A 27,578-nucleotide genomic window follows, 5' to 3' on the forward strand; every position below is an offset into this window, starting at 1 on the left:
CTGTCAAAATACTTCGTAAAAAAAAACCGTATGTATAGCAGTATCGGTATTAGAAGTTCATTAATATATATTTTTAACAAATTTAAACATTTTAAAATAATTGTTAACTGAATACTTAATCATCATATTTCCAAGGGTAGCATCTTTTTCACTTGTACTTTGCAAAAAAAAAAAAAAGGTTTTATAGTTCACTTAGCCTGGATTGGGTGTTAAGAAGATAATGTGTTGATTAAAAAGATTATCAACATACTTCATTGGCTGAAAATATATAAAAGGCTAAAGGCCTAAATGGTCATAAAAGTCACTGTGCCACATTTAATATAATCTTAAATAGACACATTACTTATGAAAAGTAAAACTCAAACATGCATGTCATCTAAACTTAGAGAGAAACTGTTTATAATAATAGGTAGCAAATTAATTATTGTTATTATGGCCAAATGAGTATTAGTTTACTGGTCAAACATTGCTTCAAAACGTACATAAACAATATGTTAAAACATTATAAGAAAGCCTAATAGATAATCATGTTGTTAAATGAAGTAAACAACATTTATTTGTATGTTTCTACTTTCCACTTATTTTGAATACAATGTTCAGTCTAGCTTTACTTGTTCTGTACTGAATTTCTAAATGTGTATATTATACTTAAAGGTAAGCACAAAAAGTTATGCATTATGAAAGAAACTAAATCATAAAATCTCAGTTTACACAACACACTGTAGGTATCCTGTCAATCTTTCTGAAGAATAATACATAACTTTAACCAGCAGAGGTCACCGTCAAACTCCGTTAGTTCCTTGTCACGTGATGTAGCCTACAGCTTTAAGATACGATCTAGCGTCACGTGATCGCTCAGACGTCCGTACATTATTAATATTACACAAAGACCATCATTACGTTAAAAGCGTCGAAAGAAGTGACCACTTATATAAGATATCGGCTTGAACAATTAAAAGGAGTAAGAAACGAGAAATCATTTCAATGCATGTTGGATGAATGAACGTAATATTCAGCGTGACAGTGACGTCACGTGGAAGTCGTGATGCTCGAGCTCTGTCTCGCGAAGACACAACAAACAGCGCCTCTCTCCGCTCACACCATTAAACTACTGCATTCGCCGTACATACATCTTAGTCCGAATTATTACGACTTAAAATCCATATATAGTAATGTTTTTGATTGTATTAAAAGCCTGAATGTTTGTTTCACCTGGACTTGTTTTAGTCACATAATCGTGCGTGGGATTTACAGAGGAGCTAACGCTGCTAGCCTCTTTATTCATATATTATTCTCCACATCTGAGAGGCGGGGAATCCAAAGCCGAAGCTGTCAAAAAAAATAAAAATCGAGACTTCTGGATGCATTCAATTAACACCAACGTTTCATTTCATAGTCGCCTTAACTCAGGACTTCTGTTTTCTGGAGACAACAGCAAGAAGCTATCGAGGAATTACATGGATTATCTGGTAGAGTGTTCTTTTATTTCCTTCTGAAGATGGCCAGAATCAGGTGTTTTGTTTCCATTGCTGTTCCCACAATTTATGAACCTTGTTTTTGAACAGTTTTGTTTTGTTTGCAGCTATTACAAATATGCTCACTAGATGGGTGAAGTCACTTACAGTTTGTTGTTTGTTTCGCTTAAAAACAAACCTAAGCCAATAGAGATGTGTGTTCAGAAAACATAGTTCTGAGCACTATTAAAAGTCCCACTCATGTGTTTTTGAAAAATGTAAACATGTATGCAGTTACATCAGTATAATTTTCACATTAGATGTAATGTACAGTAGTTTGCTGCAAGATAAGGTCATTTATTAAGTCTGCAAAACTAATTTCATTTGCTGAACTTCCGAAATCAGGTAACAAAACTATGCAAGTATTAAAGGAATTAATTGCCATTATTAACTCACCTTCATGTCCTTCAAAACCTGTACGACTTCCTTTCTTCCTCTGAACACAAAAACATCTAACAGAATGTCCAAGCTGCTCTTTCCCATACAGTGAAAGTGAATGGTATGAGCCTGTTTTCACCACAGGATAAAAAAAAAATGTCTTTTGTGCCACGATTCAGACTTTGTTTCTTGCAATTCAGAGGAAAAAAAGTCAGATCTTCAAGATATAAACAGAATTGTATCATATAAACAAAGAATTTTGACTCTTTTCTTGTAGTTCTAAATTTGCATCTCACTTCTGAGTTTGTATCAAGCTATTCAGATTTTTTAACTGTTTTGTTTGCTTGTTTGTTTCTGCCACAGAATAAAATTAGATAAAAAATTAGATTATTTTTCTGGTAGTTGCGAGTTTATCTCGCAGTCACAAGTCTGACTAGTCTTCTCAGAATTGTGAGTTTATATCAAGACAACACTAGTGCCCTTTCACTTTCATTTGGTGGAAAAGATCAGCTTGGGCACTCTGCTAAACATCTCTTTTTGTGTTCCTCTGAAGAAATAAAGTATAGGTTACAGAAGAATTGAGGGTCAGTAAATGATTACATAAATGGGTTATTTTTGGGAGACCTAAATTTAAGGTCACATATATCAATGATATAGGTATAGTTAGATATCTGCATATTCACTTACATATTTACAGATATTTGTGTGTTCTGGTTACATTTGGAGCTTACCGTTTGTTTTCAAAATATACACTCTTTAATGTGACCTTGTCAAAGTCTATTTTAAATTTACTACAGTTACCTTTTATGACATTTCTTTTCATCTAGATATTATAGTGACATAAACAGCCACTTATGTTGTGGTTATCACTCCATGAATTAATTTACCTGAGATGATATGTGGTCACAGATTACATCTAATCATTTTTTTTTTATAACATTGTTTATTATCAGCTTATTTGGCCTTAGTGTGACCTCTTTCAAAGTCCTTTTTTGCACCATTCGTGTTATATAATTTGCCTACAATAATAGTGGTAATAACAGTTTCACGGGAATGCTGTACTGTTGTGTTGGTGCCGCTTCACAGTGTGACAGTATTGAATTCCGGTGCCAGTAAACTTCTCGCACATTCAGTGCCTTTGATACTTGACTTGGACATATGCAGAGAGGTCGCAGGGGTGTTTCCTTTGGGATATTCCGGTCAGGATTCTCAGAATAGAACCATTTCCTCAAGAAACAGAGCTGAAAAGAGCCTGGAAGTGCTGGCAGTGTGTGGATTAAGAGCATGCTCGATTATGTAAGTATATTTGTCTGGACAAATCACACTTTTTAAGGACAAGATGATGTTGTTTCTCAGTCAGGTTTTTCTTCAGTTGATGCATTATAAAATCGAAGGGTCTTGTACTTCTTGAGTGTATAAGACCTACTTTTATTTCACTAGAATTTGGAAACTGGGTTGGACTAAAGCTAACCACATGTGCACACCAGCATATATTTGTAGTTAACAGGTTGTACAGAACTGTAAACAGACTTTATGCCCTTTTCATCAACAGTTTGCTTAGAAAAAAAGGTTTTAGCATGGTCAGTGAAAGCTTTATCATTGTCAGCTCTTGGGATTCATGCCATGCACAGTTGGTTCCCCTCTCCCCGAAATGGGTGGAGCTTAAATCTGTGCCTTTGTAGTTGGCATGGAAACCACATCATTGTATCTACGGTATGTTTTTCCAGAGCAGTGCGTTTCGTTCACACTTTTTATGTGCTGGCCATCCGTGCCCAGTGGTTTTAATGTTTGCTTTGAGTTCTAACTGTTCAGGTTTGAGTTCATTCTTTTGGGTGTCCCCATGGTTTTCCATTATTAAAGGACACTGTTCTGTGCAGAATCTTAGCTCAGTTTAGTTTTGGATCTGGCCTCATTTGGTCCAGGCTCTGCTGATTTAGAAATGAATGGGCGCAACAATGATCCTATTGTATTGTGTTCTGTTCCCTGACTCTGTATGGTTAATTTGTGAGAGGAATCATAATGTATTTAAGCATTTGTCCAGCAGCCGTTTTTTGGTGTCCCTCTCATTAAATCAAGCCGGATCGCATAGAGCTACTGTATTATTTTAGTCCTTTCAAATGTTATTCATTTTACGGACAGCCGAGCTAATTTACAACCAAAGAGGAAGCTTTCTGTAATGGATAACTGAGGGACTGAGGTCAGACCTCAGCAAAGAGAATGTCAGGTTACTAGTTTTTGGCAGTTAAGCATGTTTTAGTTTTTAATTTAAGATAATTAGGCCTAATTATATTTCGTGAGATAAAAAGTCGATACTTCCAATCATGTGTCTTTGGAAGGCAGTGTTCTGGAGACAGGACATGCGGTTGACGGGGTGGAGGCGTTATTTTAGATGTAGGCCAGTAAGCGAAACAGTTTAAATGGCTAAATAACCAGTTCTCCTGCTTGTTATCTGGTTTAGGCACATGCCATTAATGCGATAGTTCACCCAAACATCTAAATTCTGTCATTAATTACTCACCCTCATGTCGTTCCAAACCCGCAAGACCTTCGTTCATCTTCGGGAACACAAATTAAGATATTTTTGAAGAAATCCGAGAGTTTTCAGACACTGCATAGACAGCAATGCAACTACCATTGTTAAGGCCCAGAAAGGTAGTAAGGACATCATTAAAATAGTCCATGTGACATCAGGGGTTCAACCGTAATTTTATGAAGCTACAAGTATATTTTTTGTGCTTAAAGAAAACCAAACTTTACTCAACAATTTCTTCTCTTTCATATCAGTCTTTGAGGCACGTACACAACAGTTCTTTGTGCACAAAAAGTATTCTCGTAGCTTCATAACATTAAGGTTGAACCACTGATGTCATCATGTCACCATGTCATCATAATTTAATAATCTTCAGCAGAAAAAAAAATCATACTGTACATTACAATGTTGTGACACCTACATTTTCTAGCATTTGAATTGATTGATTAAATTTTTTTGTGATTTATTTATTTTTTACTTTTTTAATATACATTACCATTGAAAGGTTATTTATACGTATTAACGTATTCCTACCGAAAATTTTTGGTACGGGTCTTTCGGTTCGGTACACATGTACTGAACACATCATTAAATTTTTCAGGAAATTCAGACAATAAATGCAGATTTGGTACTCTTTGATGTGGCGTGCCAGGGTTTCTTTTTTTGGGTTTCCTCTCAATATTTTTAGCATCGTATTACATAGCCTTAAGGACCTTTGCAAAAATAAAAAAAATATACAGACTTTTATGTGCGCATGAGAAACTTGGCATGTAGGACAATGCACATTGAGCCACCTATTGTGACATTAGCCCATTTCACGGTGTGGTTTCTTGGCCTCCACAAAGTATGCGTTAAAGAGACCTAAGGCCTTTAAATATGGCATACTGCCCTAAAAAAAGCCAAATTTTAAACACTTTTTAGAGTACCAGTCTTTTTTACAAACTCTTGAAATTTAATGCCATCAGCCCATTTCGTGTCATGGTTTGTGTGTCTCCACAGAGGATGTGTTAAATTGGACATTAGGCCTTGATATTACAGGTACTATCTTAAAGGGATCCTCGGGTATTAAGACATGTATAGCTTAATATATCGTAAATGATGTCTCTTATTTAAATATGTAATACAAAACCCATGAAAATGTATGTTATTTAAAGAAATCGACATCGTTTTTGGACTATGGGGGGCGCCATTATTTGATGTGCACAGTACATTCTGTGTCGATGACCTCAAATGGTTGCACTCGGTGAGCTACTGGTGCTTATTTCTATGGTCTTTGGCTTTTTACCGCAACACAACTCAGAAAATAAAATACTGATACGATGCCACATTGTGTGGCTTTTGGCTGTCATTTTCATTCAAAGGGCAACAAGAGAAGCAATGTAAGACTGCTTTCCTAGCGATAATAGGAGGAGAAAAGCATGGGAAGATGCCTGTGGACGAATAAAACTTCATAAAAACCCGCTTCTTTTTTCTCTCCACTTTAGCCCCGATGCCTATGAGTCTTAGTAGACCACAGCTACTGAAAGAGCTTACAAACGACTGAGACAAGAAACGCTAGATGCCATCTGTTAGGATCTAAACATGCCGATGCTAATCATGACTCGTGGCCACTAGAGGAGTTCCTCAGCGCTGATTTCCCTCAATATCCGGGGCGTTTAGACTCCTTGTGGGGAAAAATCGATGGTACAGCATTTTGTTTAAACCTATACTTATATGATGACCTACAGGTGGCGATGGATATAAGTATTTTATTTTCCGAGTAGCAACAGGTAGCGCTAGTAGCTCATCGAGTGCAACCATTTTACGTCATCAGAATAATGGCGCCCCCATAGTTCAAAATATGTATAAAACTATGTGATTTTTAAAAATAACTTAAATCTTTGGGTTTTCTAATACATATTTCAGTAAGAGACATCATTTACGTTATATTAAGCCATACAAGTCTTAATACCCAGGGACCCCTTTAAGAAAAGCCTAATTTTGAGTCTTTTCTTTAATTAATTTTGTTAATTCATGTGCATCCATGCTATTATTTTATTCATAGTAAGATGGCAAAATAGTGTGTGCAAAATAAAATAGTGATGCACAAAGCAAGTAGTTTATATAAAACTAGAAATTGTAATGTGTAAGCATGCAAAAATTCCCATACGCATGTGAATAGTTTCTCGAGGGCACAAAAAAGTATGTACATGTAAAAGTCCTTTTTTTAATTATTTTTTAGGGGCTCTGTATGTTGTCACTTCAAGAAAATCAATGGGAAAATATTTACAGATGACTGTACTAGTCACCAAATACTTTTACACTACCAAATACATGCCAAAATATACCAAATACACTAAACCTTACCATATATAAAGCTGAAAATAATACTCTATGAACCATTTATGTTAAATATGGTCTGAAAATCTACTGAAAGGTTTGGAAATTTGAGTCTGGAAAAGTGTGAATTTTGAAATGGAAAATGTGTAGGAACCCTGAATAAAGGCTATATAAGGCTATATACTCATTATATTTTACTTTACCTATTAGTGATGTCTTAATTATTTAATGTATTTCCAAAAGAAGGAAAGCACCAGGCCCAGACGGTGTGTCACCAGCCTGCTGGCCCCCATCTTCACACGGATCTTCAACAGATCACTGGAGCTGTGCGAAGTCCCCTCATGCTTCAAACGCTCCACCATCATCCCCATCCCAAAGAAACCCAAAATTACTGAACTTAATGACTACAGACCTGTGGCCCTAACGTCTGTAGCCATGAAATCATTTGAAAGACTGGTTTTGGCTTATCTGAAGGACATCACCAGACCCTTACTGGACCCCCTGCAGTTTGCTTACAGAGCAAACAGGTCTGTGGATGATGCAGTCAACATGGGACTGCACTTCACCCTGCAGCATCTGGATAGACCAATGACTTATGTGAGGATCCTGTTTGTGGACTTCAGCTCCGCTTTTAACACCATCATCACGGAAACCCTTCAGAATAAACTAACCCAGCTCTCCGTCCCCACCTCCATCTGTCAGTGGATCAACAGCTTCCTGACATACAGACAGCAGTTAGTAAAGCTTGGTAAATTCACATCCAGCACTCGTACCATCAGCACTAGAGCTCCTCAGGGCTGCGTACTCTCCCCACTGCTCTACTCCCTCTATACCAACGACTGCACATCTAAAGACCCCTCTGTCAAGCTCCTGAAGTTTGCAGACGACACCACACTGATCGGCCTCATCCAGGACGGTGATGAGTCTGCTTACAGACAGGAGGTTAAGGAGCTGGCTGTCTGGTGCAGTCGCTTAACACGCTCAAAGCTGTGGAGATGATTGTGGACTTCAGGAGAAACCTCCCTGTTCTCCCCCACTCACCATCATGAACAGCATTGTGACTGCTGTGGAGTCATTCAGATTCCTGGGCACCACCATCTCCCAGGACCTGAAGTGGGACATTCACATAGACTCCATTGTTAAAAAGGCCCAGCAGAGGTTGTACTGTCTTCGCCAGCTGAAGAAGTTCAACCTGCCACAGGAGCTGCTGAAACAGTTCTACTCCGCCATCATTGAATCCATCCTCTGCACTTCAATAACTGTCTGGTTCTGCTCAGCTACTAAATCTGACCTCAGAAGACTACGGAGAGTAGTCCGGACTGCTGAGCGAATCATTGGTACAACCCTCCCCACTCTCCAAGAACTGTACTTATCCAGAGTGAGCAAAAGGGCTGGCAAAATCACTCTGGACCCCTCACATCCAGCACACTGCCTCTTTGAACTGTTACCGTCTGGTCGACGCTACAGAGCTCTGAGCACCAGAACGACCAGACACAGAAACAGTTTCTTCCCTCAGGCAATCCATCTCATGAACACTCAACAATAAACGTGGAACACACAAATATAATACATTATCCATTCACCACACTCACTTATTTTATTTTTATTTCTAATTTGCACATACTTGACCTGTACATACATAGTTGTCTATATTATATATTGTGTTTTTGCTGCTTTGTACATTGCCTATTTGGATATTTGTATATTATTCTTTTATTATCTGTGTCCTGTCCTGTTGCTGTCTTTCTGTTTCACTGTGGAGCTTCTGTCACTACAACAAATTCCTTGTATGTTTAAACATACCTGGCCAATAAAGCTCTTTCGGATTCTGATTCTGATTCTGATTTAAATAAATCTTTTATGAAACAAGTTATGTCAGCCACTGTGTAAATTATTATATTTTAACAACAAGAATTTGTATAATTTAGAAGTTAATTTAAAAACGACAGTGTGTGAAATTTACATGTTTGCATACAATTATTATTTTTTTATTTGAGTGTTGATTATTAATGAGATTTGCCTATTGTAAATAGATTCCTTGGATCATGCTGAGAACAGTGATACCAATGTTGCCATAGTCAGCCAAACTTCCTCTCTGCTCTTTTAATTTTCTTTAAAAACCTACTTTTTCGAACTCCTCCTAGACCGTTGATCCAATTTTAACCAAAATCGAGTCATATCATCTTCAGACCATGCTGACAAAAAGTTATGGATTTCGTGTTGATAGACAAAACGGTTTTCACATACCACAACAACAAATTTGAGGCATGATGCCAAAATGACACTTGAGGCCGTATCTCTGCAATGCTTTGGCATATTGACACCAAACTTTGTGTGTGCCATTGTCACCTCACACAGAACACACCACATCGATTTGATAACGGTGCCAACTGTTGGTCAAAAGTGAAAAGTCATTCAATCATATTACTGGTAGTTTTAAATGATTTTTCAGCCATTTGGACTACAATAATCTTAAAATGGCTTCAATTACTCATTTCTGCAGTTGTTCTGATGCTCCGTGCTATGCTTAGCTCCTACTTTTGTCGCTGGTGTGCTTGGCCCCGTCATTGCTGCTTGCAGCTATATTTATAATTAAATTTATTTGAAGAAAGAGCATTTATTCAGCATACCATTGTTTAATTGAAAAAGGCAATTTTTTGTTTAGTTTTTTTCCTCCTGCTGTACCACAAACATACTGAACCGTGACATCAAACCGAGTTACGTACCGAACCGCCATGTTTGTGTTCTTTACATCCATATATATATATATATATATATATATATACACACATATACGTGTACATATATATATATACATACACACACACACACACACACACACACACATCATATTCTTATTTAGCAGTGATACATTTAATTGCTTAATAATGAGAGTAAAGACATTGTTGCATAAGATTTACTATTTTAAATTATTGAATATTTCATTAAAATATTAAGCAGCACAAATGTTTCTACAAACATGATGACAAACAATGATAATAAAACAAATATTTCTTGATCAGTAAATCAGCATATTAGAATGATTTCTGAAGGATCATGTGGCACTCAAAACTGGAGTAATGATGCAGAAAATTCAGCTTTGATCACAGGAATAAATTCTTTTTTTACAATGTACACATTTTTTTATTTTATTTTAAATTGTAATAATATTTCACAACGTTACTATTTTACTAATAAATGCAGCTTTGCTGTGCATAAGAGACTGAGAAATCATTACAAAAAGATTTTACCGATCACAAACCTTTGAGCTGTTGCATTTTTTTTTTTCTTTTCTAAATAATCATTAGTCACTGCTCTAATCTCTACCAGGCATGTTTCCATCACCCATCATACCACCCACCCCTCTTTAAGAGTATGTGAAATCTCTTTATCCTTAAGAGTAATGCAGCTTTTGGTTTTACTTAATGGACTTTTATTATCATAGCTCGTGGACATGGATATTGTGAGTGAAAATGGATCAATGGCAAATGGATTTTATGTTAATGGTTAGTGCTGTTCTATTCCATTTTATGACAGTAGGCAATGACTATTTACTGTTCTTTTGGACTATTCTAGCGTGTTAAAGCCATTAAGCTAAAATGTCAGAATTATTATGTGTTTGTTGCATTGTAAGTTTGCGGTTGTATTTTTATGTGAAAAAATCATACTGGCTCATGGAAAATATGTGTCCGGGAACATTGTGTTTGAATTGTTTGTTTAACTTTCACCCTGGTGAGCATTAAAGCTTTGGTTTGAGTTTAACTGCCAAAAGTAACAGCAGTAGTTGTGAACTCTGCTGTCTGTTGGAGTGAGAGAGCAAGTCAGGCAATGCAATGAGGAAGTCAGTGACTAGAGGTAAAGATCCAATGATTTACTATTATAAAGACACTTTATTGGCTGCTGCAAGCACTCAAATGTATTTGATTTCCTGTGATTGAATCCTTTAATAGAGATAAAACAAGATGGCATGCTGTGTGCTAATGTCCAAAAGATGGTCCTTAACTAGCTGGGCTGATCTTCTATTGTAATCTCAAATTTACACATGAACTTGTTGCCCTGTGATTTTGGACTAAATTATGCACTGATGCGATTAAACAATCATCTCTGAATCCGTCTCTTGATTGCATAAATCCATTAAAGACCATCTTAGCATTGCACTCATTTGCAGTGCCAGTGCTTATGATTGAACTCCAAATCCATACCACCTGAGACCGTTTTCTGCTCTTCCTAAACGCTTTATAATTAGCTCAAGCGTATTAGATTTCCAAAACTCTCAGGCTCTCCAAAATTAGAGTGACCCTCTCCCTGGTGTATTTTCAAACTATCGCAGCTTGGATAAAATTGAGAGGTTTGACACAGAAGCTCCTGAGCTCGGTTTATACTCTCGGGTGGTGAAGACTAGGCTCGTCCTGATTGATTATCTGCCCGGAGGCTTTTGCTCACAGTATGTCATTGGGGCAGTGGAGCAAAACGAGTCTCATCTCCTCCAGGCGTCTTTGGATTTCCTAGCTGGGTTTGGAAACTTCATGACGTGCTCTTGTTACATATCTAGGGTCCTTCCCTTAGGGTTGAGTTCCTGTCTGGGCTTCTTTCAGTAGGAGGTACTCAGTCCCCCTCACTGGTGTCTCTGTAGATGTTAGAAGTCTGAAACTCCATTTCTGTTCCACATACTTTATTCAAACCTATAGTCAGGAGAAAGCATTAATGCACTGTGTATCAAAAAAAGTGCTAATAATGAGAGTTTTGTCTTTTATGTTTTGTCAGGAGGTGACCTGAAAAGATCTGACCTCATATCACCCACTGATAAAATCAACATGAAGAACATCTCTCTGCTTAGTCAGGACTTGTTTATTATTTATTTTCTCTCTTTTAATTTTCTTATTTGAATAATTTTATGTTATTAGTTTAAAGTGTTTACGTGGCTGGTATATGGCAATGATGTGATCAGAAAGTGCTTTTTGACATTTCTGAACTGTCACTAGTGGCATCAACAGATTTTACTAATAGACTAAATAATAAAGTTTATAATAAATAATGATGCTGCCAGCTTTCTAAGTAATTTTTACACCCCTCTAAATTGGCTCCAAATCGCTTTTGAAAATGGTCATTTTGACCCCCTCTACAAAATAGTGAATTACTGATATATACTGAAATATACATCTGTTACATTTAATATTTTGGTTTTTGTCACTGTTTGTCTTTCTATAGAAAAAATGCTAACAAAATCAAAAATTTGAGATGTGGAAGTTTCCAAAATTTGGTTGATTTAACACGGAATGACTCAAATGTGAATATATGCTAAAAATGGATTTGGTCAACTTTTACGTAGCCTCAAAACAAACAGACAGGGGCTGAAAGAGGTCTTTAGACTTGTGTAATGTGGGTCATTTGTGCCCTGTGTGATCTAGTTTCAGTGCTAATGGTGTGTTAAATAGTCAGTTTATCAGGCTGATCTCTTAATGGATGCTCTGAGGTCACTAGTCACAGTGACTCTCATGTTTATTCAACAGGCTCAAGCCCTATTTGATTCGAAGGCCATGACAAGCTTCACTGCTTGAGTGCAAAAAGTAGAGCGTTCAGTTGGACCACAGAAGCCCACAGGCGATGCACCTGTTCTTCTGTTTCAGCCACAGAAGGCACAGCCACAGACCACCCACACCTCGTTCACTGATCCTCTGATGCATATTGCACATAAAAATAATCAACGCTGGCTAAAATCTACAGTTCCGGTCTGATTGACTAGCTTTATGCAGCATCCAGGATTAAGGGCAAGTCTTTGTTTTGAATTAGTCAAAGTCTTGCTTACAAGGTACTGGGTAAATACAGTGGCATCAAATCTTTGAAAGATACTCATTCTTTTACCATTCATGAGCAGTTTTGTATGTAGTTCTTTATGATCTGGGTTGAATAAATGAATGAATGATGCATTTATATAGCGCCTTATTGTGTATTGCTGTACACCCAAAGCGCTTTACAACCATGTGGGGGGTCTCTTCACCTAGGTTCAAACCCCACACATGATCATCTCTGTGCCCTTGACCAAGACACTTGCCCCAGGTTGCTCCAAGGTGAAAAATTGTCAAAAAATTGACAGATTGCTAAAATAGTGAATGTTAGCATGTAATGATAAGCAACCTTGTAGAGAACCCACCCTTAGGCTAGAGTTCTCTTTGTTTACCTGTGGTTTACGGTGTGAAACCAGTTAGGCAGTGTTTTTAGGTGTCACTTTTGCACACTAAATGACCTTAGTTCATAGGCTAGGTTAAAGCGGTTTGTATCCAAAAGCATGCATGCAACCCAAAATATGCAGACATGGTTAAGCAGGTCAGTTTTCCAACCCAAACATCAGACTGGGCCAGAAATGTGATCTGAGTGACTTTGACTGTGAAAAGATGGTTGGTGCCAAACAAGGTCATTTGAGTGTCTCAGAAAATGCTAATGCCCTCAGTTTTTCACAAAATCTAGGGTTTTTTATATTAAGGGAACATAATACACTAGGCCAGGGGTCTCCAACCTTTTTTACACTGCGAACCGGTTACAGTTTGAAAAAAAATCTTGTGGACCGGGGAGGGGGGAGAGTTGTGGATGGGGTCTTTAAAACAGGTATATTCATTTATACTGTTATCAGCACGTTGAAGTAAATTTGTCTCTTGTCTCTGAGAGAATATGTGCTGTTAATGCAGCATTAGAAAACTCTATCAGTTTTTTTTACTTTCACTTTCTGTATGGCTGAAGTTAAGACGTTCACTGGCATAACTATTGTGCAAAGTTTGCACGTTGCTTTTGTGATATCCATTGGCTCACCTTCATGGTTTAAAAGAGAAATATTTCCAGTATTGCGACGTAACCGCACCCCCCCCCCCCCCCCCAATGCATATGTATCTTAAACGCAGGGATACATGAAAGAGCAATCAAATCAGTATGCTGCGCTGTCTGAAACACGTCTCTATGCTTGTGCGTGCTTCGGGTGTGTGCGAGAACAGCGCGCAAGTAACGAATTGAGTTCTGTTTCGTTTCTTCTTCTTGTGGTTTTAAATAGCTTGAATGTGTAAATTGGCAAATTAATCTGCGAATCGCATGCCGAACGGTGGGGTCTGGACTTGGCCCGTATATCATGGATCAACTGCGATCCGTTTAAAGCCCTAGCCATGACAGATCAGAGCAATCTTTTAATAATGTAACATGAAATCGTCAAATTGCTACTCGATATCAATTGCATACAACGAAAATACAGAATAATTAGAAAAATCATTTACGCACAATAAATAACAGAGCGTCATATCTATCCACATTTTCCACAGAACTTTCTCACGACCCGTTAGGAATTCTTCCACGGCCCGGTAGTGGGTCGCGACCCGGTGGTTGTGGACCTCTGCACTAGGCTAAATATTAAGATAGACAATGTTGTAGAGACCAGCTCATTCAAGAGTCAGGAGTGAGGCTAGAAGAGTAGAGCACTATTTGGGAGTTCACATGCTATCAAGTAAAAAAGAAAAGATATAGAAAATAAAAAAATATGGTTATGGTCTTGGTATCCAATTCTGAGTCCAAGACCATATTTTTATGGCTTTTGTCTTGGTCTTCAAGTCTCATGTCCGACAAGACCATGAAGGTATAGTCTTGGTCCTTAAGTCTTTTTCCAAGGTCTTAGTCTTATCTCACTTGAGAACCAAGACCATAAATATATGGTCTTTAACTCAGACTGAAGAATTTGTGTCTGACTGGAATTCAAATGCATGTATTCATGGTCCATGCATGGTCCAACAAGACCAAGACCTTTGATATGGACTTGTAGGAAACTTTTTCCTTGTCAAATCAGAGACCCTGAGACGTTGGGATATCTGCATAGGTGCTAATCCAATCAGCCTGACAGTATTGCTCATACCTTCACATTATCGCCCATACCTTCACATTATCATAGAGACAAAGGCACAGCTGTGCCTTGAGCATTCACCTGTAACTTAGGACCCTGCCCAATGGTCAGGAAGTGCATAAAGACAAAAAGTTAATGTCTCAGACATTAAAACCCCCCAAAAGTGTGCCATACTGAACTGTACCGTGCCGTACTATGCAGTGGAAAAGCGCCATTGGACTCAACAGTCTTCTAGTCTTGTTTGCAGTTTTAGAGAATTCCGAATGTGCAAACTACATATATTCAAATTCAACTAATCGGAGGGTTGTCAGAAAGGCACATTAACTGGTCTGAACCCTAAGGCCCTTTATGTTTAGGTTGGTTTTGGGGTCACCTGTCTTTGATCAGATGTGTTTAATGTGAGTGTTAAAAGAACATGCATTCTTGTGTTCAGTCAAACAGCATGCCAAAGTCAACCAACTAGTCAGTTGTTGGATGACTAGTTGACCATTATGACTTGTAAGATATCATCCAGCAATATGTGTTATGTTTTTGAGTACTAGACTAGTCATGATTTTAAAACTGGTCTGATTGCACTTCATTCTGTATGGTACAATGAGAGGTTGGACGACATCTCTGGCAGACGGCAGCCCACATTGGAGACTGGCTGGTGTTGGAATGGAGATGCTATCCATGTATTCTGCGCACTTCACTTCCGTGCTTTGATAAGCCAGGATGTGGCAGTCAGGTCGCAGAGTTCCTCTTGAGCGGGGAATATCCCACAGTCCAGTATGGCTAGTGGGACCCAGGAGCTGCTGAGAATTGGAAGCCTCATCAGACCAAACAGGATACCACTCCAAATGCGGCCCATCAAAGGTGGGAACTGGATGTAAATCATCACGGAATGGGAAAACAAAAATAAACTTCCTGTATGAGCTCCCAGTGCACTGGGTTTATAGGCTGCCCCGGCCATTCCAGATTCTGGGACCATAACTCAAGCCATCTCTCACTGGCCAGTCGATCGCTATTCAAAAACTCTAAATAAAATCCCCATTCACCGGTTATTTAGGGCACGGCTTGACCTTGTGGATGATGTGATTGTTTGATGGTTCCTAAGGGCTGAGAATAGCGTTGTTATCTGAACTTTGGCGATTGGAGCCTGTTATTCAACATGTTTAAATGCTGAAGGAGGGGTAACGGTGGAGATTTATAGCCTAACGGCATCAGTACAGGAGTAGCGGGGGGAGCTTCAGCTTAGCTGGGCATTGTTGAGCCCCTTCCTTTTATCCTGATGCAGTTTTAATACTGTGCAAATCCCCATGCGCTCTATTGACTCAGAACTCTACTATATGGAAGATATTCACAGTGTATCCAATCACCTCAATGAATCAGCATGAGAGGCCGAGTGAAAGTTCTCAGTTTCTAAAAATTGAGAAAAGCAAAAATTGAGGGTACGATGAGACACTTACCATAAGCAACTTGCAAGGAATTGGGCCAGATATGTTGGGTTTAAAGGGGTCATTGGATGCAAAATTCACTTTTCCAAGTTGTTTGAACATAAATGTGTTCAATGTGTTTCATTGTCTTATTATATGTGTTGGAAGTGTGTGTACACATCCATCCTATAATGATAAAAATCCACCCAGTGTTTTTTTTTTAAATCCCTATTTTAAAATCCCCTTTCTTAAGTCAGGCTGTTCTGAGAGCCCTATCAGAATGACGTAGTTCTGTGCAGACCACTCCCACGATAGTTGATTGACAAGGCCGTCTTTCCTTAGACCCTCCCTGAGTGAGCTGAGAGCTGTCCGCTATTGAGTCGACTCCGGTACAGGGGAAGACAAGATGTCTCCGGTTAAGTGATTGAGGTGTTTTGTTGTTGGATGTAGTAATGAATATAGCAGTCGTCATTTACTCCCGACATTTGAGCCGCTGAAGACGCAGAGGATTAACGTTACTTTCGCTTTGAAGTGAATGCGCTGATCCCCAATCTGCCTAAATGCGTCTATGTTTAGGCAAATCATTCGTGATCCAACCTCTCCTACAGAAGAAGTGAGTATAAGGGTTTTTTATTAATCTTTGCAAATCGCCTTTCCTAATAATGTACTAGTTAGCCAGTTTCGCGGCTAAAGTAACAGTTCTGATGGTCACCCCACTGAAGAGAGGGGCGGGGTCAGCAGAGTCATTAGCATTTGTATAATTTGTATAATTTGATCTGTAAAGCTGTTAAAATCATTTTTATAGTAGTTTTAAGTTTTGCATTGCAATGAAGTTGAATATATACTATGTTGAAAATTTTGGGGTCTGTAAGGGTTTTCTGTTCGATTTAAAGTGCCCCTATTATGGATTATGAAAGGTTCATATTTTGGTTTTGGGAGTCCCTAGCAACAGGTTGACATGCATGCAAGGTCAAAAAACACTTTCATTGTCTTATTATATGAATTTATTTTTACGTTATTTGCTCGACGATTCCCAAACCATTCACTCAACAATTCATTTTTTCAAACCCCTCCTTTGCGTGACACTGATCTGCGGTGATTGGTCCGATGACCCAGTCTGTTGTGATTGGTTTACTGCGTGCAGCACATGTCAGAAACAGAACGCAGTGTTTTATACAGTGTATGAACAGACAACATGGTTTAAATTTTACCTTATCAATTCAAGCCCGAGTCCGACAAAGGAAGCATCCACAGTTACTGATGAATCAGAAAGTCAATCGCAAACACGACTGGAGCAGGGCCTTTCTCAATGGTAAGTGTCAATATTGTGGCACTTTGAGGTATATGCGTGACAGTCGAATTACTTAATGAATTTATTTAGGTGCACGTGTGGGAACTATATCAAAACCAAACCAGGCTGAAAATCTTTGCTGCAAAGAAGTACGACAGGTTTACCCTCACAGTGGAGAGCACAGCATCTTCTCGACATGATGCTATCCACAGGAGTCCGCTACAGAGCTGTGTAGCAACAAGTGGGCGGGCATTATGCTAATGGCTTGGGCATTATGGCTTGGGATTTGTTTTAAAAACGACTCATTCAAATGACTCAGAGTTGACTCTTTCTTTTGGGAGACAATAACTTTATACACGGGGCACTTTCAGATTTAAAACTTTGCTGGATGTTTTCATTCACTCAGAGCTGTGTTACACACTGCATGAAAGGTCATTTTCAAAAATCCGTAATGGGGCACTTTAAAGAAATCAATACTTTTAATTAGCAAAGGCACATTAAATTGATCATAAGTAACAGGTCAGACAGTTACAAAATATCTCTATTTTAAATGAATGCAGACTTTTGAACTTTCTATTCATCTAAGAATCTTGAAAAAAATCACTTTTTAAATAAAAATATGCAGTTCAACTGTTTTCAACATTGTTTCTTGAGCAGCAAATAAGCATGTTATAATGATTTCTAAAGGATCATGTGACAGATCTGAAGACTGATATTGGAATAAATTACATTTTTGAATATATTCAAATAAAAAACAATTATGTTAAATTACAAAAATATTTCACAATATTACTGGGTTTTTTTTTACTGTATTTTTGATTAAATAATTGCAGCCTTGCTGAGCATGACAGACTTATTTCAAAAGCATAAAATCTTTCGATTTTAAACTTTGCATGTATCTTTGCATAATTGACCTTAACTTGAACCCAGAATATTCCTTTAACTGGATAATGGCTTGTCCACTGCGAATGTAAACTTTTATATCCCTTTAATCTTTTTTGAGTCTTAAACATTTGCCAAGCAAGTTGTCAGCTTGAAGTTGCTTGTGTCTTTAAGACCTTGCATCTATGATATGATTTTTCCTCTTTCCCTTAACTTTATCTTAGAACAAACAGGTGCCGCTTGCTTTTATTGTGCGCCAGCCTGTCTCTGGTGCATTTCAGGCATGGGGCTACCTCTTCCTCCCAGTCCTCTGATTGTGACATCAATCACAGTTTAGACCCTTCCTGTTTCCTGTTGTTGGCCATTCCAGCTGGCATTGGACCCAGCCCGTATTTACCTGGAAGCACTATCATAACAGCAATGTAAAGTAAGATGGGCGTCATTGGCATGGGTGGCGATTTCCACTTAGATGAAGATGCCTCTGGGGCCTTGCGGAGCTTGTGGAGCAAAACCAGCCACAGTCCATTGTGACTGGACCTCCAGAATGAGTCTGTATTTTGGCTTGTGGATATAGCCCTTTGTACTGTTGTGGAAGCCTATATGATGGTGATTATCAGTGAGGTATCAGGATAGTCACCTGCACTACCTGTGGAAAGATTAGTCCATTGATGGTGTAATTTGCTCTATACATGATTAACTGGGTGAAGTAGGTGTGTTTATACTCCTGTGATAGTCCACTTGATACACACATGCCATTGATCAATAGTTCAACTTCCACTTTTGGTCTTATTTTGTTGCTTAGTGGCACGACACTTCAAAAATACTTTAAAAATTCAACTCATAAATGCAGTGACTCGGCTTTTCTTTGATAAATGGATGTGTTTAAAAATGAATTTGTTATTGATATTATTGCAACCGGTTAATTCATGCATATTTAATTGTTTATTTATTTAATTTTTGACTTCATTATTTTTAATGTCATAGATCTTCCAGTGAAACATAAGTCTTCTCTCTTGGTGACGTATGCCGAATTTCTCAAATCCTTTCATTTACTCTAACTCTGCCCTTTAAAACAATCCACTGTAAGCTCAGATCTGCCTCCATCCAATTATGAAGAGAAACCAGTTTATGACGTGTAATATTTTTTTGAGTGTAAAGCATATTTTAATAAAATGTCCAATTTTAAAAGATATTAGACAATATTTTTAGTCAGAAAATATACTAAAAGATATTTTTAAAAAGGTTTCTCCTGAAAGAGAGTAAATAAATTAAATTGAAAGCTTCTATATGATTTTTATCAGTACTATTATTGTTACTTGTATGTTTTTGCATAGTAATTGCTTCTGAAGAAAGTGTTATGTTATTGAAAACGATGTATTGAAATGATACTGTTAATGTTGTCATTAATTATATAGCCATTGTTGCTGATATGGCATTAAAACATAAATAAGTAATCCATCCAATGATCAACCGATGGATTGAATCAAGTCGCACCATGCGTTTATTTATTTATTTTTTTTATTTGTTTAATTTAATTTGTTAAAGTCAACGCAGAAGTAAAAATCTGTCACTTTTTTTTTTACATCACGACTGGCAGGAAAAATTCATGAAAATAAAGCCTATTCGTTTGGCAAAAATATTGTAATTGTTTTATTTTTTAATAAAACAGATCTGAGTCATTCTACTCAATAAAGTTGAAATTTTTATTTAGAAAATAATGAAAAAATTGAAGGTATAAAGAAAATGTTTATATATATAATAATATACCAATATGTAATGTAGTAATATGTTTTTAAGTTAAATATTCATTTAAATGTAAACCTTTGTTTAAAATTATATAAAAGAATAGATTTTTAGAACCAAATGAATGTACAGGTTTTAAATCACATTTTTGAAGGTTCCTTTTTTTTGTCTTTAAAACTTTTTGTTAGTGACCCTTGTAAGTTTAGACTTCAGTTTGCTAACACTTTATTAATTGATCAATTAAGGATCTGTGCTCAACCTCATGCATGCTGACAAGCTTATACATGAATCAGAGCAGCTTTCCATTTCTAAGAAAATATTCTTCAAAACACCAATGTATATGTACCTACTGACTGTTTAGAAACCTGGATCACCAATTACAGGTCTGACCTGTTTTACTTCAAAATGCATTACTGTCTCTCCTTCCTATATGATGGTCTGCATGATAGAGCACTTATGCAATCCTACAATGTAATCTTGACTGAATACTTTGCATGTTCATCTTTTTATTACACATCAGAAGACTGAAGAACATCAGTTTGAACTAGACAGGAACATTGTTAGTGCTGCCATCTTGTGTCTGTTGAAGTGCTTCTAGCATTTACTCACTGCACTCTTTAAAAAAAATGCTGGGTTAAATACAACCCAGCAACCCAGTAAAATATGGACAAACCCAGCGATTGGGTTGTTTTGCCCCAGCGGTTGGGTTACTGCCCAGAAGGTTGGGTTAAACATTTAACCCAACTGTTGGTTGAAAACAACCCAATAGCTGAGCTTGTCCATATTTAACCCAGCTTTTTTAGATAGTGAGGAGCTTCCAAAAGCATATACGTTTTGAGGTAATGTTTTCATGGACCCCTGCAGGCTATATTTTATTTTTGTGTCTTTTTGAGAGAAAGTGGGGCAGTTGTTGTACTCAGGTGACAAATAATGGGTAGTATAAAAGGAATAGTTCACCTAAAACTATGACTTCAGAAAATGTATACATTATGTGCCTGGTTCATTTTGCTTAAAGAGAACAGTGTAAACATTTTAAAATGAACTATTGCTGAACGTAAAAGTAGCCCCCCCCCCATTTTACTTTTTCTTTAAATAACCACAGAAAATTAACACATTAAACTGACATATTAGCCATTGACTTTGGGCTAGAAAGCATAGCCCAAAACACATTAGCTTCATGGTGGCTATTCCATTTAATAGAGAACTAAGACACGCTTTTCCTTCAAAACCTGAAAATCTAGAAATATTATTTTCCCTGTTTGCTTGGGCTTGGTTTATGTCAGCAGAGAAGTATTTCCGAGAATAGCAGGATGTTCATTGGGGAAAACAATGTAGGGCGAGACTTTATTTTACCCATTGGGAATTGATTGGATTGTGAATAATGGTCTCCATACACCAGTTGGTTGGAAAACAAGATGGTTGACATCAGCCACCGTCAGTACAATACATTGCTAAAAAAAAAAAAAAAACATTTTTGTTTTGTGGAATAATGGTAAATGGTGAGACCCAATAAGCATAAAAAGACCATGGGTATGTATTTAAATAGGATCACTTCAGATTTCATGTTACCTTTCAAAAACAAAATTATAGTCTAAAAATGTTGCTCATGGGCACTCAGTCCACATACATCTCATTTCACGTCTTTCAGAGCCTTCCGAAAACAATGGCTGCTGGTATATCTGTCATAATATTGTGACATATTTGGATTGCTTGCAAGAGCATTTAATCAGTATAAATGGATACGTTTGAATGGCTGTCAATGGAGGCAGGATGACCACAGGATGTTGTGGCATTTATAAGCAGGCATACTATGTTCTCATCGTTGATTGGTTTAAAGCTCTGTGTGTCCACTAGAGGGCAGGATTTGCTAACCAAACACACAATCTCAGTCTGTATTAAATTTAGAGTGAAACCCCCCCCCCCCCCCCCCACACACACACACATACCCCCCCCCCCCCCCCCCCCCCATAGTTTCCTTGCAGTCACATGTTCAGGCTTTATGATGTATGAATAAAGGAACAAATTTATAGATTGTCATAATTTCTCACCGTATTGGTCACGGTTTACCCTCTTCTACATATTCCAGTGTTTGCTTGGCTCAGCTGACTGAGTGTCACATGAGAACTCAATGCACAGATATTCCCATCCTATGTGATGATGAAGGAATGCCCTGTTCCAGTGGCACTTCTCATAATCTCATTAACAGACTTGTCTTTCTTGCTTGATTTCACACATTGTGTGTTTTAATCACTCAGAGCACAATTCATAGCATAGTAGACATATGGATTTCATTCAGAAAGTTTGTTGAAGCTGGATGAATTGTCAGTGTTATAGAGTGCAACTGTTGGGTTTCAGAAGTAAAAAAGCCATTCATTTTCTGGAAATTAGTTTTTAATGATAACTTAGCCATCGTTAACAGATAGACCTACTGTGAGTTATGTGGTTGTTAATCAATGGTGTACTCTTTATTGAAGCCGATAGCTTCCATTATTTCAAAATATATATATATAAAAAAAAAAAAAAATTGTCTAGCAGGGGGCATGCTGGTCAGAAACTACAATACCCATGATTCCTGAAAAAAATAATAATCTACCAAACAGAGTAGATTAATATTTTTACATTTTTGTGTCATTTTTTTATTGCGCAGTGCTTCATGGGATTGTTGTAGTATTTGCTCTTTTCCTCATTAAAGCTTTTTGTAAGATTTTGTCTTTTTGTAAGATTTTCAAATACTTTATTGCTTCAAATCAAAGTTTGTAATGTTGTGATTCTCCTTGTAGATGCTTTGTTTGATTCATGACTTATAACTCTTTAACAGTAACTTTTTAAAAATCGTTATGGGAAAGATGCTTCCAGCACCAAGGCCACTGAAAAAGTGGGCGGGACTTGTTGCACTCTGTATCCAACATTTTGAGTATTGATGCAGGCATTTAAAAATAAGTATTACCATCTTAAGTACCGATTGATTGAAATGTAATTTCTAAAAACCAACAGTCAAAGGGACTTGTTTTAAAACTCTAATCGTGCACCTAGACAACAATTTAAGACATTGTAGCCAAAAAAGTAGGCATTTTTCCTTCACACAATTCCAGAATGCAGCATTGCATGACAAGTTCAGTTAAAAAATGTAAATGTTTGAAAAGGAATAGCAAATAATCGACTTAAATGGATTAGTTCCCCCAATATTAGTGTTCTATGTATTTCTATGCTCATTAGAGTCTTATTTTGTTGGCTTAACAACATATTTTTTGAGTTTTGGCCAATGAAGAGGTCCACGTCAGTCACTTTTGAGGGTCTATCTGGGTCAGGATGCTATGTTGGCAGTAGAAAGTTTTGCAACAGAGGTTATTATGAGCCTCTGTTTAGAGATACAGATACACAGCCAACCAGATAAAGACCTTCAGATGTGAAATGAACTTTGTAACTCAAAAAAAAAAAAAAATTCAGACAGGAAGGGAAGAATATAATACAAAATATCGGTTTGTTTTTACTCGAAAGGGGCCTGACCGTATTACCCGTACCATCATAACGCAACACAATGCCTCCTCCTTGCACAATATGCATGTCAAACATGCTTTGATCTTCCTTGCGTAGACAGTATAGTAGGAAGCGTTTGATCTGATGTGACGTGATCGGTTTAAGCAGTATTACGGACTTCCTTTTATGTGTGTGTGTGTGTGTTTTTGGCGGTTAGTTCTACTCCGCTCTGTTGAAATTTATTGGGTAATTTTTTATTTGCTTTATCACTCAATGACATGACGTCAACCGAAGGGCTCTGACAGCGGCTTACAGAAAACAGGGCTGTTTTTTTGGCGGAAATATATAGGGGTGCTTACTTATCCCAGAACACTGTGGTGACTTTCGGCCCATATGATTTCAATGGAGGCACTGTGCGGTAGACTTTGTTTTTTTCTTTTGCAGTAACTTTTCCTCAACCAGATGGTGTCAACAGATGTCAGATGTCTTTGAGATGTGTTTCTGTTTCTAGAGTGACACAAGCATACACCCACAGCCTTTCTTGCGAAGAATTGCCAGTTGCAAAAAACGCATAAACACAAACATGAGGGGGACGTTTGTATCTAAATTGTTGTAACTTTTCTTACACTCCTTCCTCCTCTTTCCTCTTCTTTGCCCCATCTTCAGTGTTTCAGGACGTTTTGCTGTAAAGGACCTCCCCCTCCCAGACCAGAATATGACGTGGTTTGTATCGGTCTGACGGGTTCTGGGAAGACCAGCCTGCTCTCCAGACTTTGTAGTGAGGCAACAGACAACATCGTCCCCACCACAGGTCAGCCCACCATCATAGAGCCATACCAGACCCATCCTGCAAACACAAACACAGATCTTTGCACTTCCTCTTTGCCTTCAGATACGCTTTCCCTTGTATTCAGATTTTGCCTCGTGATTGTCTTTTAAACTGATTAAATCTCGGTCAGTGTAGCAATGAAGGTGTTTTAATGACTTCCTTTTATGAAATCCTCATGGCTGCAGTTGTTAATCTTGTTCAACTTTTATTTGCAGGTTTTAGCATTAAAGCTGTCCCGTTCCAGAATGCCATTTTAAATGTCAAGGAACTCGGAGGTAAATGCTCTCTGTTCTTCATGAAAATACTACTTTTATTTTTTTTAATTATGGGTCAGTGACAAATAATATAAAATAACGACAAATAAAGTCTTCGGAAAAATATTTAAAACACAGATGCCAAATTAATCTTTAAAAGTGCCATAGAATGGACAACTGTATTTACCTTGGCATAGTTGAATAATAAGAGTTCTGTACATGAAAATGACATACCGTGAGCCTCAAACACCATAGTTTCCTCCTCCTTATGTAAATCTCGTGAATGCAAAAGACGAATCAGAACATAACACCGACTGTGACGTTACAGTCGAGATCACAAATAGTTACGCCCCAACATTTGCATATACCCGCCCATGTTCTAGGCCAGCCGCCAGCCAAACCATCAGAAGTTCTGCAGGTATTGTGAAGAAACATGCAACGATTATAGTGAAAATGGCAGATCATGGAAATAAATGTTGTGTTCCAGGCTGTGCAGGGGATGTGAAGTGCAGGGATGGGTTGGTGTCTGTATTCAGAAAGGCACGGAAAGCAAATAACACGTTCTAATAAAATAACGCGTGCCACTAAAGGGACATGGTTAGCTCCTTGCTAGGGGTAGCTTGTTACATTAGAGTACATAAGATTTCTCTTACCACATAAACTGAGTGAGGAGAGATGACTGAGGATGATGGCGAATGATTTACAGATCCTGAGCACCACTGACAAGCATCTGATTTTGTAAAATGTGTGGTAAGTACTGCCGCTCCATAGTATAAAGTTAACGGAGTACCGCGAATCGTGAAAGTGAAACTAAAAAGCGATCGTGCATTTGAAAGCAGTTTCAATCCCCCGCATATTAATAGTGGCTCCCTGATGCCCACATTTTATATTACAGTATAATTACCCGACCATATAACTGCGAGAGAAAGTATTGAAATATATATTTTCCCTGTGTTTCCTTCCTGCTGTGTGAGAAATTAGCTGAAATGAGCCGCACTGTAAAACAGCCAATCAGAGCAGAGCTCAACATTATTATTCATGACCCTTCCAAATAAGGTAATAACAGACCGTTTCATTCTAGGGAGAAATCCTAAGGTTACATGTAAATCCATTTTTCCTCACAAAACAATGAGTATGCACAATTTAATATTTAATTGTTTTAAAGTCAAACATGTTTCATGACATTTTATATATTTTTTATAAACAATACTGAAAAGGTCAAATCACTTGATATTTAAGAAACGTATTGTTATTTTAGTGGGTTTTTTTTATTGCATGTTTATATTAATAAGCAGTGAAGTATTTTTCTTAAAATATTTTGTCATATACACTGCTGTTCAAAAGTGTGTGGTTTGATGCTCACCAGGGCTGCAATTATTTGATCAAAAATACAGTAAAAGCCGAAAAGTTTTCAACATCATTACTCCAGTCTTCAGTGTCACATGACCCTTCAGAAATCATTCTAATATACTGATTTCTTATTACCATCAATGTTGAAAACAGTTTCCATTTTTATGGTAACCTGATGCGTTTTTTTAAGATTCATAGAGAATTCAAAAGAACAGCATTTATGTGAAATAGAAATATATTATGAATGTCTTTAACTGTTGACATGTTTAATGTGTCCTTGCTGAATTAAAATCTTACCTACCTAAAATTTTGGAAGAGTAGTGTAAGAAGTGCATTCAAGTCATTGTATGTATGAGTAAATTAATCAGTCCAGACAAAAAATATGAGCATTATGCAATTGCCCCAGTAGCGAATATCTGCGGACACATCTGTAACAACATTTGAAGCCGTTATTTCACAATTATTTCATGTGTGATCTTTTGAAAAGTAAACTTAGGCAACACATCACCTGACATATCATGACGAATATGAATGTAATTTGACACAGATGTTACATGAGGGCCCGACCAATAAGGACACAAACTCATTTCTTTGATGACTAATAGTTTTCTCTTCAAGGTAAATTGAACCCCAGGAAGCGCCAGTGCTTGGATACGGCACGCAAAGGAAATGTTTCAGATGTCACTCGCTCAATGAACCCAGAGCCATTTTGGCCCGCGTTTCCCTTTTCGTATGAGTGATGGGCTGATGCTTTGAATCTGTCTTTAAAATGAGTGAGTGATGACAAGAATAAGAGGGTGTTGAGGATGCAAGGAACCCGAGGGGAAGGGAGGGCTAGATACGTGAGGAGAAAAAAACGGATGGAACTGAGATTAAATAGGGGCGTTTCCATCTAGGTCATGTGTATTGAAACCTGTTATAGAAAAGCAAATGTCACCTTTTCAAAGGAATAGGTTCCCCCAAAAAAAGAAAATACTGAAAGTTTGGATGTCGTTCTGAACTTCCATCACAAAAAAAAGTATGTACTTCCGTCAAACAAAAAATTATTTTTTTTAGAAATGTACTGGTTGTATGTTAAGCCAGGGCGGATGGCAAGATTAAAGTTGACATGAAATTAAATTAACCCATCTGTTTTGCAAATGCATGTTATACAGTAGATCTTATTGTGAATAATTCATGCACGTTTCATTTTTACATCATAATGTTAAGACCCTCCTGTGAAAATGACAGACATCTCCCTGATGACACATGCCAGAAATCTTCAATTATTTAGTTTGAAACGATATATATGACCCTGGACCACAAAACCAGTCTTAAGTGTCAGTTTTTTTAAATTGACATTTAAACATCATCTGAAAGCTGAATAAATAAGCTTTGTATTGATGTATGGTTTGTTAGGACAATATTTGGCTGAGAGACAACTATTTGAAAATCTGGAATCTGAGGGTGCAAAAATTTACATTTGAGAAAATCGCCTTTAAAGTTGTACAAATAAAGTTCTTAGCAATGCATGTTGCTAATCAAAACTGACGTTTTGATATATTTACGGTAGGAAATTTACAAAATAGCTTCATTGAATATGATCTCTACTTAATGTCCTTATGATTTTTGGCATAAAAGAAAAAGCTATAATTTTGACCCATACAATGTATTTTTGGCTATTGCTACAAATATAATAGCGACTTAAGACTGGTTTTGTGGTCCAGGGTCACATATTATTTCA

At 37.4% G+C, this 27,578-nt stretch overlaps 1 protein-coding gene across 5 annotated transcripts in view; it reads left to right on the plus strand.

Annotated features, from left to right (window-relative positions):
* The first annotated feature begins 1,017 nt into the window (after window positions 1-1,017).
* arl15b (ADP-ribosylation factor-like 15b) overlaps window positions 1,018-27,578 on the plus strand; it is a 49,415-nt gene continuing 22,854 nt past the window's right edge. Inside the window, exons 1-3 of one of the 5 annotated variants that reach the window (XM_079409909.1) lie at window positions 1,018-1,469; window positions 24,089-24,233; window positions 24,467-24,526. In XM_079409909.1, the coding sequence (XP_079266035.1) occupies window positions 1,362-1,469; window positions 24,089-24,233; window positions 24,467-24,526 (313 nt within the window). In that variant the 5' untranslated portion in view covers window positions 1,018-1,361. Of the gene's footprint in view, window positions 1,470-3,025; window positions 3,189-10,112; window positions 10,248-24,088; window positions 24,234-24,466; window positions 24,527-27,578 lie in introns of those variants that run through there. The other 4 variants (XM_079409910.1, XM_079409908.1, XM_079409911.1 and 1 more) reach the window with 4 other exon arrangements.

This window comes from Barbus barbus, assembly GCF_936440315.1.
Source record: "Barbus barbus genome assembly, chromosome: 47".
Taxonomy (NCBI): Eukaryota; Metazoa; Chordata; class Actinopteri; order Cypriniformes; family Cyprinidae; genus Barbus; species Barbus barbus.